The following is a 15,455-nucleotide window of genomic DNA, read 5'->3' as shown; positions in this document are numbered from 1 at the left end:
CCATAGTCCAAAATAATATTTTTGGTTTCTTTTCTGTCTCCATAATCTCCTTGCCACGAACTTCAGACTATTTTTCCACTATCAGTGCATACAGTCGATGCTTCCAATCATGTCCCTTCTTCATAAGCCTTTGCAAGTCTGTGGTCGTGGGTTGCCGGAGGTACTCATTGGTGTAGATAGCTTTGATTGCAAAACCAAATCAGGAACTCTAGAGCTGCTGATTTTCTCATCCTCACTATCTCATCCACTTGGTTTGTAGATGTCCTATATGCAAGCATCTGAAGGGCAACAGTAAGTTTTTGCTCAGGTAGGAGACCCTTGACAAGAAAAACATTATTCTTTTACACAAAGTATGAATCATGGTTGCAAATAGCAATCATGATTTTGTTGAAAAAATGCAGTTGCATTCTAAAATGACATCTAACAGACGTATCAAGGTAGACACTATTTGGGACATAGTAATCTTCCAAGACATTCTTACCTCGTTGTTCCCTTTTTCTATTGAGGTTCATGGAATGATTGGGTCTGGAGATTACAGCCCCAGCTTACACGACACGACGAGTATATGCGGCTCTCTTCCTTCTTGCTTCATCATGTCATCTTCTTCATTCTTCATCGTGTTGCTCTTCCATTTCAAACAACTCATTTTTTCGCTCATATAGATCGAACAATTCTTTTTTTTTTCTCTTTGACTTCTATTAATCTTGTCACATCCCAGCCTGGGCCCCTACCACATCCCGAGCCCGACTCCACCGTAGCACGATATTATCCGCTATGAACCCCTACCACACCCTCACGGTTTTGTTTCTGGGAACTTACACGAGAACTTCCCAGTGGGTCACCCATCCTGGGATGGCTCTCGCGCGAACTCGCTTAACTTCGAAGTTCCTACGGAACCCGAAGCCAGTGAGCTCCCAAAAGGCCTTGTGCTAGGTAGAGATGAGAATATACATATAAGGCTTACAGGATCCACTCCCCTAGGTGATGTGGGATGTTACAAATGTCCATGAAGAAGACATTGTAAGAACTTAATATAAGAAGGATTCAAACATATTTTGATTTTGGTGTGTGAGTTTAGGTTGCATGTAGAGTTTATAAGGAGAAAACAAAAGGATGAGGTTGTAAATAATGCCACGTGGCACGTCGTAATTGGTTGAAAATCTTATCGAACATCTATGCACAAGGATTCTGAACAGATAGTGATACTTGGCGCAATAGGATTGGTTAAAAAACTTATCGGAAATCTATCCACACAATTCTTACAGGATCAGGACATATGACACTATTGAATTGGTTAAAAATTTATACCCAAAAACTATAGTTTCGAATAATAAACATAAAATATTATTTCATAAAAAATAATTTTTTAATACCAATTATCTGGATAATTCATTTAGGGGTGGTCCGAGTGGGGTTATTACTATTTACTACTAAGACTATCTTCAACCCTTGAGTTAAAACCTAAAATTCTTAACCCTGAAATAGTTTTTCTTCTTCAATGGTTTCGGGTTAAAATTTTAGTTCGAGATTACTAAAGAATGAATTTAGGCTACATTTTTTTTTCGGTGACTTTTTTTTTATAATAAAATTTACGTAGATTATCATAATTTATTTTTTTATGAACATTTCAACCTAAAACTATTTAGATTCCAATAAAAATTGAAAATTCACTAAACCGATACCATGAAACATGTATTTATAGAGTTTTTGGGTGACTTTTGATTTAAAGTTTTTTTTTCAATTGTTTTAGCCTTTAGATTTAATTTTGGGCTGTTAATTTTTTTTACCGTTAGATAGATCATAATTGATCTCTGCCATTTGATTTAATGTATTTTAAATTTAAAATTTAAAATTAAATAGGTTTGAATCTAAATCGTTGGATCAACCAATTGTCCAATTATTAAAATTGTCAGATCAAAGAACAGTCGTTCGGCTCGTTTTGGGTGGCCGACATTCTCGTCAAGGGCTGGCCCCACTTCATGTTAGCATTCGCAAGCATAAGATGAGTCAGCCTTAACCTTGGCTTGAATTCTGGATTAAATTTGCCCTATCTCATGGCGTGGCTCGCTTACAGGGCTAATTAGTGCATAATTTGGAAGATAATGTCACGTGTAGACCATAATTAGATTGGATAAAGCTAAGTAAGCATGCATTAAAAAGGATGGGGGTGCAGGACCACTTTAAGATCAAGAAATTTTTCATTGTGATCAAAATACAGATGCATCACGTGTTATTATATAAGTTGTGAGAATTTTAATTTTTTATGTTGTTAATTTTTTAACAGAAGTATTTTATCATTCGTATAATGACATGTGATATATTATATCGTGTTTATGGCACATTGAAACATCTCTCCATGGGACCACCTCCAAAATTAGCAAAATCTCCTGCACTGGATTCTCTGCGTATAGATAGCCGTCAATTTATTTGGAATGACGATAATGCCCTCTACCTCGTTGTTTACAAAAGTGCATGCAGGAAAAAATTGGGCAAAGTAACAGGCGAGGAGGGTGGGATTTGAGGAAGATCGTGGCCGTCAAATTAAGTGTGCCTCATTAATGACTTTTTTTTTTAGGAAATTTTAACGAAAAGTTCTCGGGACGGTTTATTTTAACGAAAAATTATATTTTTACATTAAAAAGTTAATCTTGGTATTATTTATTTTACTTTTTATTTTATCCTTATCGTTAAAACTCAAAACTTTCTAACATTTTTCGTTAATTTTTCTTTTTCTTTATCCGAAACATTGTCTAGTATTAATATATGAAGAGAGAGAAATTCTTTATAATATTTACTTATATTATAACATATATGAATGATGAACACGTTTATCAATATCAACGTAATAGTTTAATTATTAATTATTATGTTATTTAATTTATGAGAATTGTTATTAGCATTCTAAAAATTTTATTTTATACTCTAAACTTATTATATTATAAAATAAAAATACACTTATAAGGAGTGTAGAATGAAATTTTTGAAGTACCAATAACACTTCCCTAATTTATAAAATTTTATATTTAAATTTAATCTCTCTAAAATTATTCTAACTCATATATAAATCAGCTCGAGTTCCAAATACTGTATAAAATGGAGGCATAAAATCATTCTTTTCTTGAATTTGGAAAACGTAGGTGAAGTAGCTAGATACACCCTACAGATTCCTACTTCAAATTATGGAGCGTGATTCCCTTTTTTCCCTCGTTCTCTCTTTTTGTTTTCGGATTTGGATCCTCTCCTGAACTAATGGAAATGATCCTCCTGATCAATTATTGTGGGCCGTTAGATTTTTATCCAACGACTACAAATAGGGGGTCCCTTTAAAGTTATAATGATTGTAGTCATTGGATAAAAATCTAACGGTTCATGATGATTAGTCAGAAGGATCTTCTTCATTAGCTCAGGAGACGATCCAAATCCTTTGTTTCCATCCTTACGAATTAATACACAACTTTATAAATTTATATATACTTGTTTGCCTATCAATTTTTCCTTTTTAATGTTATAGCCAACATAAATTAATTTAGAATGAAACTCTTTGTCATTTTATCTTTTTAGCACATTATTTTATAATATTAATACGAAAATTGTGCCAAATAGATGAGATGGTAGAGAGTTCCACTTTTAAGAAAAATCTTAATAACATTGATATCATATAGTAGCATACCAAAATTATTAGTTGTATCTGTTACAAAATTTGTTAATTGAATTCAAAAATCTTTTCAAGAATCCATGTCATCAATAATAAACTTCAACCAGAAACAAATAAAACCTCGACTCACAGTACAATCAACTACAAACTTAAAATCACTTTCAAACACAACCCTTCATTTATTGTGGCAAACCAAACACATGCATGATGTTTAAATTAAATTTCTTGTGGTAAAAACTAGGGGTGGAAAAAATTCCCGAAAATGCTGAATCGAACCGAAATAATCCCGATCCCAAACCAAAAATTTCCTAAACCGAAATTCCCGAAATTTTCGGGATGCTATTCCGAACCAATCCCAAAATTTCGGTATGGGATTCGGAATTGGCTTCTCGATATTTCGGGAATCTCATACCAAACCGAAAATATATAATATTAATTATTATATATATATATATATATATATATATTTATACATATATTTATTATTCTTTTATAATTGATGCTAGTAGTTTCTAATTCATGCTCGGCAACCTGGAATGCCCTACACCTTGCATATTTTTCATGTTCTGTTTGATATTCATGTGGATTTTATTATTGCTGCTGCCATGGCTGATGATTTCAGAAGGCTTGATTCTTTTATCTCTCAACAGATTGCAAAAAGGGTTTAATTAATTTTAATTTTGACTATGATAAAAAGAGTCAAGCATGCCAGTGTTCAATTAAATGGTAGTGTGAATGAAATGAGATTTCTAGTTCATGAATGTGTTCTTGAATTATATATTTGAAGAACAATTCATAATTTCATATTTCAATTTGGGATTCCCGATTTGTCCCAAAATTCTGAAAATATTTCGGGATTCCCGAAAATTTAGTTTGGGATTGGTTTTCAAATTCTCGTCCCGAAAAATTTCGATTTAAGATTCGGAATAATGATTTCGGTATGATATCCCATATCGAACCACCCTTTAGTAAAAACATATTGAAGTTTCGACCTTGATTTTTCTTTTTTCTTTTTTTTTTCCGAAGAAAAATTATGGGAAAAGGCTGCGTCATCATCAAACTTCCTCCACGTATCTTCCAAAGTGCTGCGGTTTGGCCAACGTTATAAATGAAGTAACAAAAAACCAGTAGCCACCAATTACTCCAAACACAAACCAACACCAACCCACAGAGAGACGAAACAAAGCAAATAGATTCAAGGTTTTCAGTCAGTTTTTAGGAGGGAAACTCCCAAAACCCATTGATTCTTCAACCCAAAGACCAAAATTCATTCCCTTCAAGCATTTGTGGAGGGAGAAAGAGAAAGAAAAACGAGAGAGAGAGAGAGAGAATGTTTGCAGCAGAAAATGGACTGAAAGGAGACCCAAGGCTCCAAGCCATATCAGAGGCCATCAGGGTTGTGCCTCACTTTCCAAAACCAGGTTCCATTTTTTGCTTTTCTTGTTTTGTTGGGTAATTTTAATTTTAATTTTTTTGAAGTAGAATTGTCAGTGTTTTTGTGAAGTTTGATGATTTGTGTGGGTATTTGTTTAGTATTTTAATGTTTGTTTGTGTGTTGGGTATGTATGAATGTGTTCAGGAATAATGTTTCAAGACATAACAACATTGTTGCTTGATCACAAGACCTTCAAGCATGTTGTCGACATTTTTGTTGATCGCTACAGAGACATGGACATCTCTGTTGTTGCCGGTACTCTCTCTCTCTCTCTCTCTCTCTCTCTCTCTCTCTCTCTCTCTCTCTAGATATATATATATATATGTGTGTGTGTGTGTGTGTGTTTATATACAATCTTTTGAAGTAATTTTTAAGGTTTGTTAATGTTGTGGATATTAAAATGTGGGCTTAATTAGTTAATATATGAGTTGCTGTTTGGCACTTGGGTTTTACTGTTTTGTTCCCCCTTTGATTGTTTTGAGAAATATTTTTCTGGAGCTGCAATCCTTGCTGATTTCGTTGAAGATTTTTCATATCTGGCAAGTCTTTTCTTTTTTCTTTTGGTATCATCATACATCATTCATCTTAGTCAAATTACGATTTTCTAATTCGGCCCCATTTTTTAATGTGTAATAGTTTTCCCCAATGCATTTCCCTCAGTAGTTATATCTATGGCTAATGCAATGGGATCACAAGTTCAAAACAGAGCAGATTACTTCATTTTCCTTTACAATTCGGTGCATAACAGAAGTTCACGAAAAAAAAAAACTCAATTTTGTGCCGTGTTACGTTTCAATAATAAGCGATTTGCGTTCTTCTGCACTGCTGCATTTTTCTGGTTGCTTGGACGCATAGAAGATTCGTTGACCACTTCGCAAACATTTTTGTAGTTGCATTCTTTCTGATGTTCAGGATTTTTTTTTTCATTTGTTTGAGATTCTGTTTTTTTTTTTTCGTCTATTTCGATCCATAAACTATTAACCTCAAATGTATCCTAAAACAATTGAGAAATTTCTGTTGCTGGTGATTGTGTGACCATCCTGTTGATTACCAAAAGGGGGTCAAATTAGAAAATCATCGTTTCAGATATCATCATTTCGGTTTGATTAATGCTGCATTTCCGACATTTGTACCACCTCTCAAATAGAGATAGGTCCCGCTTGTATTGGAGAGGCGGTACTAATGTTGTATGAAAAATATGGTAAGAGCAGCATTTTTGTATCGGTTATTACTGCCAGAGTAAGTTTCCTGAGTTAAAGGTAGGGTACTAATTTCCCACATAGATATCTTTTTGCTCCTTGAAACCTTGCATTCTTGTCAGCGCTTTACGTAAGTGAAGAAAGCTAGCTATTGATGTAGATGGTTAACTCCGAGTGGAAGTTTTTCAACATTTTGCTACCCTCATGACAGATGAACAGGCATTGCTAAAAAAAGGTGTTTTGAATGTGGGACTGTCTCAATTGTTGGCCTTAATCATTCACTGTTCTTTTCAAGCTGGTGATATAGTTTACCAAATAGTGGCATGATAACGACAACCCTGATTAGAAATTTTATTATATAATTAAACTCTTTTTCGTGGTTTGCTTTTCATAATTCTTCTGTTTATGATTAATCTGCAGGAGTGGAAGCCAGAGGGTTCATGTTTGGTCCTTCAATTGCTTTAGCAATTGGTGCCAAGTTTGTCCCTTTACGTAAACCTAGAAAGTTGCCGGGTATGCTTACTTTTAATTAGCTTAATGCTCAGTTTGTTGATGTGAAGGAGCTAATTACTTTTTTAATCATGCCTCAGTCCTCCTTAGTCAACTTTTGAAGTAGTTATATAAAGTGGGTGTCCTTTGAGCCTATGAAAGGTCTATTAGATTAGATTAGGCTGTTGTTTTCCCCCATGTGCTTTTATCTATTATTAGTGCTTAGTTTCATTTAGGATAAGGCCTTTTTTACTAGGGTGGCATTCCCATTGGCTATTTTTCTTCCCTATCACAGTATACAACCAGTGTCTATCTCTCTCATCCTGTGATATACAACCGATTTTAGGCAAAATTTACTCCAACATTGGGATGTTTTCGAGTGAGGTCTTGGTTGTCACTGAAGCGTCTATTTTGTATCTTGCATTTTTCATGTTCCCCGTACGCTAAACTTCACTTAACAATGCTGCTTATTTAGGAGAAGTAATTTCAGAAGCGTATGAGCTTGAGTACGGAACTGATTGCCTGGAAATGCACGTTGGCGCTGTTCAGCCCGGCGAACGTGCGTTGGTAATTGATGATCTAATAGCTACCGGTGGGACCTTGTCAGCAGCAATAAGACTTTTAGGTGAGTGGTTCCTCTTGAGGCCTTTGATATTTCTTGTTCATCTTCTCCCTTAAACTGCTTTTTTACCCTACTTGAAATTTACATCATCCCAAAACAAATTTCTGTGCTTCTAGAACGTGTCGGGGCTGAAGTGGTAGAATGTGGATGCGTTATTGGGTTGCCTGAGGTTAAGGTAATGTTTCAGATTTTATTAACTTAAAAATTGCGCTAAACTACGATCCTAGTCCTTGCAATTTGGCCGAAGTTCCACTTTAGTACCTCTAGTTTCAATTTTCACGGTTGTAGGCCTGTCAATGGTAATTACTGCAGCTTTTCGACAAGTGACCTACGCGAGTGGCGAATGTTAAGGTAGATTATTGTCCTTGAGTTGCAACCATTGATAAATAGGGGACTAAAATTGCGAAAGACAAAACTACAGGTACCAAACTCTCGGGACCAACATCATAACTTGACCTAAAAATTCAGGGTAGTTCAAATTAGAAAGTATCGTTGTGTATTGAGTGCATGCCACTCATAAGTCTTTTGATATCTCAAGTGCTGTGCAGTTGAGCTGCTCTTGATGAATGATGATTGTGACATTCCAGGGACAGTGCAGGCTTAATGGAAAGCCACTCTACATCCTTGTGGAGCCACGCGAGTTAGATAACGAGGTAGTACTAGTACTTCCACATTTCTCCTTAATTTCAATTCAAATTTCGTTGTCTGTTTTCCCTTATGTGGCATATGATGAATCTTGCCTTCGATTGTGATCAGTATGCCTTTTCACGTGGGAAATTTGACCGTACGAACATTGTCTTATCTGTTCAGACATTATTCGCTAGGTCATCAAGTGTGCTCGTCTCCTACAAGTTCTCCAAGTTAGTTTAATTTGTTTTCATTCATGCAGATCTGTTCGAGTTCTGCTTGGGCGGACTGCAGAAACAATGGCGCTTCGCTCGAGCAAATGGCCGTGAATGTTTAGAGCGACTGAGTTCCCGTGCTCAATGCTCATCATTCCCTCGTCTGCGTCTCGTGTAGATTGCTATGTAACATTAGCCATTTCGAACAAAATTCATGGACGAATGTTATTTTCGAGAGATCGATTTATGCTTAAAACAGGAAACCTTCATCGCCGCATTATGGCAAATTATTCAATTTAAAATCTCTGATGCTCATTTCTTTTGCTAAGCAAAGAGGCTCTAAAAGGACAGCGAAAGAAGCTAAACATGGACCTCAACTGATGCGTGCCATCACTATTCACGATTCCCCCTTGAAAAACCTTCCGCACTCACTCTCACGCATGAGAGTGAGTGCGGGAAGTGATCTTTGAAGCGACGAAATCATCCCCCTTGTTCGTTCAGCATGTCGTGAATACCTAAAGTTGGATACTTTAACAAATCGATGAAGAATTTACATCACAACCTAGAATGTCCATTTATAACCAAGGAAAATGAAAGAAAAGCTGCAACAACAATTGCAAAAGGCAGCAATACCAAAAGACAAGCAGCAAAATCGTAGAGTCAATGTTTTAAGGTGAAACTCCCCGCAGACTGGCATCCGAAAAGCTTGAGGTACAAGAACCATGGCAACATCATGATTCCCTTACACGCGCATACAACAGAAAAGAGCAGAGCCGATTTCAAATTTATAAGCCAAAACAAAAGAGAAACATGTTTTTCACTAATAATTTCCTTTCATCTCTACAACATTGTGGTAAAGCAGAGAGTGCACAAACTTTCTTGAGACTTGTATATGTGTAACCACAAGCTTGAAGCGTCATGCGTAACGAGAAATACATGAAACAACAGATGGTGCGAGTGGCCAAATTATTCTTCTTTTTTTCTTTTAAGGGGAAAAAAAAAAAAAAAAAAAAAAAAAATTCTACAATATTCATCCTTGCATCTTCCTACTTACCCATCATTGAAGGTTGTCTTCAGGGACCTCGTCTTTCGTAGATTGGATATCCATTTTGCGAGCACGACATATGAGACAATTCACCTGCTTCCGTAATCTAGCATTTTCAGAAAAAAATTCTGCCAGAAACTTCCTCAACTCAATGTCTATTGTCCTCGTATCATCATCGAGGTTGTCAACTTCACCAGTAGCTCCATTGTCTTCAGCTAAGAGTTGTGCCTAATCAATTATTGCAAAGTTACTTCAGACGGTTTACGAGAATGGGAACAATGCGTAAGCCAAAAATCAGTATGCTTTAAAGTTACTTCAAACTCAAATGGAATTGCACCACCTCAAATATAGTCATTTAGGAAAAGTAGAATTTAAAGGTTAATAAATGGCGCCATCCATACGTAAAAAAATGTTTCCAACTGATCGTGGAAGCAAGAAACATATGAAGGTGCAGCATATTATGTTTCTCGCACAAACAAGTTTAATTTTAATTTCTTGAAGATGGGCCAAAATGTGGAAGGGTTGAATAATGTGACCATATGCCAGAAAATAAAAGTCGGCAAACAAAAGAAACTGGGAAATAAATAGAAAGTACCTCTGAAAGTAAGAGGCTAATACGGTTGTCTGAAGTAGCCAACAAATCTGAAGACTCTGGTAGAATTGAAGAATCATCAACAGGAAAATTGATATTGCATTCTTGAAGCTGCTTATGAAGAACTTTGCATTCATGCAACCATTTTTTTCTAGCACTTTCTGCAAGCTTACTCATTTGTTTTTCCTGTTGGTGGAGCTTCTGAAAAATAGAAAAATAAAAGAAAACAAGAAAAACATCAAACCTAACTAATACATTACTCTCTGCCTAGTCATCTACATAGCAATTAAATTTTTTATTTTTTTCTGAAAGCAAGATGATAATGTGCCAAATTGTTCTATCAACGCATCGGTATTTGGACCAAAACATAAAGCTTCCAGTGTATTGCGGAATATAAGTGAAGTTATAATCAAATACAAGGAAACCAATTATCTGGATCAATAACAGAAAGCAGAATCAATTTAACCCAACACCCTAAGAAGAACTAGTTTGAGAAAGTAGAATGCAACAATACTTTTGGACTAGTGACAAAATACCTCAGCTTCAGATTTCTCCGTCAGCGATTTATGAATTTCATGTTTCAGTCCTGCTTGAGAACTGCGCAAGGATTTAACTTCTTTAACAAGAACTTTTATATCTGCTTTAGATTTTGCTTCTAGCTCTTCATATCGCCTTGACAAATTCTCAAGCTGCTCCTTGTACGGATCCAACTCCTGCGGCAATATCTCTTTCTCTTGATCAGATGAATCTTTTGTTGACTCTGCACATGACTTCTTATCCTGGCAGCATTTAATATATAGCATATAACTATCCAGATAATAAAAAGGATGGACACAGACTGACCCCAACATATGAAAAGACATAAAAGTAGAAAAGACAAACTTCAAGAACAATAACCTGTTCCGACTTCAACTTCAACTCCATTTCCAATGACTTCCGCCGCAGTTCCTCCATATCCCACTGCATTTTAGTAAACCTTTCCCTCTCAATTAAAATAGCTTGCTGCAGGTTCTCTTTACTTTTTTGTCTCGTAGTTTCAAGTTCAACTTCCAAATCCTTGACCTGTAGTGATCCAATCAATTAGTCTATGAACTCCCTCTGTAAAACCAAATGGTGTGCCAATTCTTTCGGCCAACAAACTGTAACTGGTTTTTATCAACATCTATAACTTCATAAGTGTCACAGCTATTGCGCTCATCTTTCTTCCACCAAAATCAATTAGATTTACAATGCATAATTCATCCCAATCAATCTTTTCAAACTATTTGAGCAACAAATTTTTTTTTTAACAACTTATAACCGGGTTTATGTAAAGTAGTTTTTATCAACAATTTCTTTATGCAACAATCCATAATTAGGTCTATGTAAAACAAGCATAAAAACTAAGTATACAATTCAATTTCGTGAATTTTCTTCATCACTGAGTGGGAAAAACAAATATTTTTGTCAATTAAGCCTCGGAAATGCAACTGCAAGGGTTTGGGCCCTGGAGGTAAGGGTGAAGTAATCTATACATGAAATATGTTTCTGTTCTGGAATATTGACACTGTGTCACTGCCAAATTACTGGTTATTTATTTCGTAGTGAAAAGTTTGGAACAAGAATTTATTGCAAGCCTTCAAGTGGTCTTGGCACGGGACAAACAAAACATTTTCTTCCAGGTTATTTATAATGGCTTATTTCTCCTATTAGACATCCCTAATATTGAAAACGTACTTCTTTGTGTCTTTTAAAAATGTCATGTTAAAAATAATCAGATTAGATACAATCAAATAGCTCTCCAGCCCAAACAAAAATAATTCCAGCAATTGACATCACAAAGAGCATGATTAATTTAATTTGACATACCTTTGTTGCAAGGTAATCTTTCACTGCTATTTCTTGATTTAGTCTAGATATAAGATCTTCCATATCTGTTTTTGCTGTGACTAGTCTTCGCTGCATAGTCAAGAGAACCCTGTTTAATTTGTTTCGCTGATCTAATGGGAGAACTAGTTGAGTGCCACCTGAAGGTTGTAACTCTGTGTTGCCAAGCATTTCCATAATACTTGAAACCTCAATACCTCCGAGAAGGTCAAGAGAACCATCACCAGATGAGTTAGGAACACCAGAGTTGGACATTTCACTACCTCTTAGAGAACTGGCATCACTTCCCACACTTTCATTTGAGAGCTTGCGAGCATGGTTGAATACTTTACTACGCTCTGGCTCGGAGAAAAGTTCCATTCCATTACAAGCTAGAATTGAAGATTTAGAAGCATTTCCGTTATATGTATTTTTCCCTACAACATTATTGACATGTCCCGCATTTACTTTATGCTTAGGAAGGCCTTCCAACTGCTCTAGTATAGTTTGTCCCATAAACAGTCCCTCATCAATATTGGTCATGCCATACTTCACAAGCTTTTCTATTGGGCTTGTTAAATCTTCATCCAATACCAGATCTTCGATACCAATTTCAGAACCGTCATCCCTTCCTAGCCTTGGGGTTCCTAGCTCAGAAGTCTCATAAGCAGTATCACTTCCATAATCTGATGTGATTGATGAACTCCCTACAATGGCAGGTAAGGTAGAATAGGAAGGCGATTGAAGTGAACTTGAGTCTGAAGTGTTTTGGCTTGCATCTTGGAATGCTGAGATGTATTATGACAAGGAACTGATACATTAAAACTCTATAAAAGGAATCTGTGTAACACAAAAAAAAGGGATGTGTCACAGCACTCATGCACAAGACAGTCACTTACAAGATCTAGCTGCAGACTCTAGTTCAAGAAAGGATGCCACTGCAATGCTTCTTGATATATCAATATCTGATAGCAGCTTTGTCACCCAAGCTTCCAACGAACACCTTCTCTGCAACAAAACTGAAACTTCTTAAGAATATTAATCACCCTTTTAGATATGTACAAGTACACACATGTTTGAAGGTTGCAATTGAAAATTACACTTTCCGGTTAAGGGTAATCATCCCCTGTTAAGAATATGAACTACACTAGAGTGAGTTTCTTGCCCTCCATTGAACGACACTTTAAACTGATAAAGTAAAGAACACATTACCTACCTCTTCCAACAGTTCCCGGCTCTTCATTCGCAGAAGTCCCTTGGATGGAGTTGGTGGGAGATTTTTCTTGGGAAATGCCCTTTTAAGCTACAAGTAACAGACAATAAAAAAATATTAAGAATGTCCTTTGATTAGTTTAACAAAGGGAAAAAAAATTCAACAATGTGTTTCCTCAAGCAGTGCTTAGAGAATAACCAAGTTGTTGTTTCATATGAATTACCATGCTAACATAAAGTAAATACCTATTTTACAGACAATCCAAAGTCAGCACTTACATCACTAAATAACTTCAGAAAATCATTAAATCTTCTTAACACCCCACTTGTAGTTGTAATACCTTCCGGTGATTGTACACCAACCTGAACCCTGTAGAACTGTCCCTTAAAATGTTATAATAGAACCCATTCAAAAGACTGGTGATGAACAAATGCGAAATACAATCAGCTTGAAATAACCAGCGCATGTAGGTAGTATAAATGTTTATTTTACCAAAGGCTATGATCAATCTATTATCTATAGAGTAGTTACACAAATTCAACAGAAAAAAGTTGGATTTATCCAAATAGAAATCTCAATCTTGATTGCCATACAGAATATCTATACTATTATTGAATGACATCAAGTTTGTCACAATCATAAATTACCATGTGATTACATTGCATGGTCTGAAACATTTTAATGTAATATAAGGAAGACTTTCTATGTCCCACAAGAAACAAAAATGCACCTACAGGATCACCTTAAACATTCTATTCAACAAATTGACCACAATAGCAACCATGACATTGCAGAACCCTAAAGACCATGACGTTCCAATAACATATTTGATTTACTTGTGGACCGACCAACCGATCGACCGAGCAAGGCAACAACAGGAGATACTGAAAGATTCACACATGGAAAATTCAACCATGGATATAGATTTCCTAATTGTACTTAGTCCTAAAAGATGATATAAAACAACATCTAACCCTGGGAACAGATAAACACTGGAGAGTCATTCAATTTGAGTACCACTACGGGATCGGAATTTCTTGATTTTGGAAGTGCAACCCACGAAGGTATAGCGACACAATAACTCCATCCTGTGCGAGGATCATGTGGCCAGACTGTGTCCTGTCCATTCTGCAATAAGAACGTCAGCCCCTTGAATTAGACAGATAGCCAGTGAGTAACTATGATTGGCAACATATAAAAAGCCACTGTGGCAGGAAAGAACAATGCAACGAGCTTATCCGCATATGGGAACACAAATGTGAATTGTTGATAAGAAAAGGTCAATTTTGTTCTTTTCATTGAAGAGGTTGCGTATCCCAAAATGCATCTTCTTCTTTCGGTAACATGATGATTGAAGAGTAGATCCAGCTTAACTTCCTCTGCAGATTATATTGTTATCATTCCTAGTGGTTATGCGATAATCTTGAGCCAATTGCGAAAAAAAAATGATACTCGTAAAATCGTAATTTTAAGTAGAAGTTGCAACTAACAAGAGAATGTGAGTGCACGCTGAAACCGAGCTAAACCCTAGGAAGTGAATGTAACCTCCATAACTGATTAACTGATGGATTATACGAAAATCGTAATCGAACTAATAATAAATACAGGCTTGAATTAGAAAGTAATGAGTTTCACTTAGACAATTTCCAAAGTTGGGAACTTGAAATAACTGGAATTGGGAGAGAGCGGAAGCAGACGAACCCATTTTCGAGGAGGAGGACTCCAATCCATCCCAAGCGGCAGCGGCGAAGTCCCATCGTGCCTGTGCTTCGGCGGACTCCGTCTCTGCATTTTCCGATCTTCCTACAATTATCTCTCTCTCTCTCTAAAACTCCCTATCTCTTTCTCTCTCTAACAATCGAAATCGATCATCGCCCACCTCTCTCAACAAATGGGGAAAGGTGAGACGGAGAGAGCTAGGGTTTGACTATCGGATCGGGCGAACCAGCCGAGGAGAATTGATGCTCATTTCACCAAACACAACGGAGACGTGGCCTCCGCAAAGCCTCCATTGCTCTGCTTCGTCGTCACTCCAGAAGCGATAGCGCAGTTAGCAGGTGAATGGGCGTTGCCAAGTCTTCTCTCTCTACTTTCTCCGAGTCTGTCGGTATTCGTTTCCACCGATCCCACGCACTCTCCCCTTTTTTTATTTTAATTTTCTTTAATTTTCTTTAATTTTCTTTAATTTTTGGAAAATTAATAATTTTTTAATTGTTTATTGGGTAATATTAAACCAGTCCTACCTAAATTCTGTCTTCCTTTGCAATTGCATTGAGCTTCACGGCGGGGAGCCGGCGACACAGAAGGCAGCGGGATGCCTATTTTGGACCATTTGCTTCGGCATTAAGGATTGTCATGGGCCTCATGGCCCATAATAAATATTGGCTCGTTTGAATCGTTGCAATTCGAATTTGACGAAATTACGAAATTATGCACGACCTGATAACATAACAAACACACGCACAATAAGTTTTGAATTTATGAATGAGATTTAATGCTTGTGTCGATAATAGTTGGA

General features: G+C 36.4%; 2 protein-coding genes across 14 annotated transcripts; one reads left to right on the top strand and one right to left on the bottom strand.

The window, feature by feature from the left end:
• The first annotated feature begins 4,781 nt into the window (after positions 1–4,781).
• Positions 4,782–8,557, top strand: LOC137717808 (adenine phosphoribosyltransferase 5). 5 transcript variants are annotated; one of them, XR_015965226.1, is made up of 7 exons: positions 4,782–5,076; positions 5,235–5,345; positions 6,710–6,802; positions 7,254–7,403; positions 7,517–7,575; positions 7,949–8,053; positions 8,290–8,372. XR_015965226.1 is itself a non-coding variant. In XM_068457293.2 (7 exons), the coding sequence occupies exons 1-7, from the start codon at positions 4,986–4,988 to the stop codon at positions 8,362–8,364; spliced, it is 645 nt and encodes a 214-aa protein (XP_068313394.2). In that variant the 5' UTR covers positions 4,782–4,985; the 3' UTR covers positions 8,365–8,557. The 5 variants fall into 5 exon arrangements, 4 of the variants coding, with proteins under 4 accessions (XP_068313394.2, XP_088554574.1, XP_088554573.1 ...); XM_068457293.2 differs by having other exon boundaries at positions 7,988–8,053; positions 8,290–8,557; XM_088698448.1 differs by lacking the exon at positions 8,290–8,372 and adding an exon at positions 7,713–7,751 and having other exon boundaries at positions 7,988–8,053.
• Positions 8,558–9,042: 485 nt separating this feature from the next.
• LOC137717807 (PX domain-containing protein EREL1-like) lies at positions 9,043–15,225 on the bottom strand. 9 transcript variants are annotated; one of them, XM_088698437.1, is made up of 10 exons: positions 14,639–15,225; positions 13,955–14,065; positions 13,216–13,314; positions 12,941–13,027; positions 12,624–12,732; positions 11,728–12,512; positions 10,777–10,941; positions 10,416–10,658; positions 9,883–10,080; positions 9,043–9,515 (listed from the first exon to the last, which is right to left on the bottom strand). In XM_088698437.1, exons 1-10 carry the CDS (start codon positions 14,726–14,728, stop codon positions 9,300–9,302), a joined length of 2,103 nt encoding a protein of 700 aa, XP_088554563.1. In that variant the 5' UTR covers positions 14,729–15,225; the 3' UTR covers positions 9,043–9,299. The 9 variants fall into 9 exon arrangements, with proteins under 9 accessions (XP_088554563.1, XP_088554566.1, XP_088554565.1 ...); XM_088698440.1 differs by having other exon boundaries at positions 13,955–14,316; positions 14,639–15,209; XM_088698439.1 differs by having other exon boundaries at positions 13,912–14,316; positions 14,639–15,081.
• Positions 15,226–15,455: the final 230 nt, after the last annotated feature.

The sequence above is a fragment of the Pyrus communis genome, chromosome 8 (assembly GCF_041283825.1).
Source record: "Pyrus communis isolate YQ-2024b chromosome 8, ASM4128382v1, whole genome shotgun sequence".
Classification (NCBI taxonomy): domain Eukaryota; kingdom Viridiplantae; phylum Streptophyta; class Magnoliopsida; order Rosales; family Rosaceae; genus Pyrus; species Pyrus communis.
This window is presented reverse-complemented; position numbering and strand designations above follow the sequence as displayed.

Excerpts from the sequence above, each read along its gene's own strand:
- LOC137717807 (XM_088698437.1), bottom strand. The coding sequence starts at position 14,728 with ATGCAGAGACGGAGTCCGCCGAAGCACAGGCACGATGGGACTTCGCCG. Across the intron at positions 12,513-12,623 it reads AGAGTCTGCAGCTAGATCTT|CATTCCAAGATGCAAGCCAA; the intron begins GTAAGTGACTGT and ends AATACATCTCAG. Across the intron at positions 10,659-10,776 it reads TGAAGTTGAAGTCGGAACAG|GATAAGAAGTCATGTGCAGA; the intron begins GTTATTGTTCTT and ends AAATGCTGCCAG.
- LOC137717808 (XM_068457293.2), top strand. The coding sequence starts at position 4,986 with ATGTTTGCAGCAGAAAATGGACTGAAAGGAGACCCAAGGCTCCAAGCC. Across the intron at positions 5,077-5,234 it reads GCCTCACTTTCCAAAACCAG|GAATAATGTTTCAAGACATA; the intron begins GTTCCATTTTTT and ends GAATGTGTTCAG. Across the intron at positions 8,054-8,289 it reads CACGCGAGTTAGATAACGAG|ATCTGTTCGAGTTCTGCTTG; the intron begins GTAGTACTAGTA and ends TCATTCATGCAG.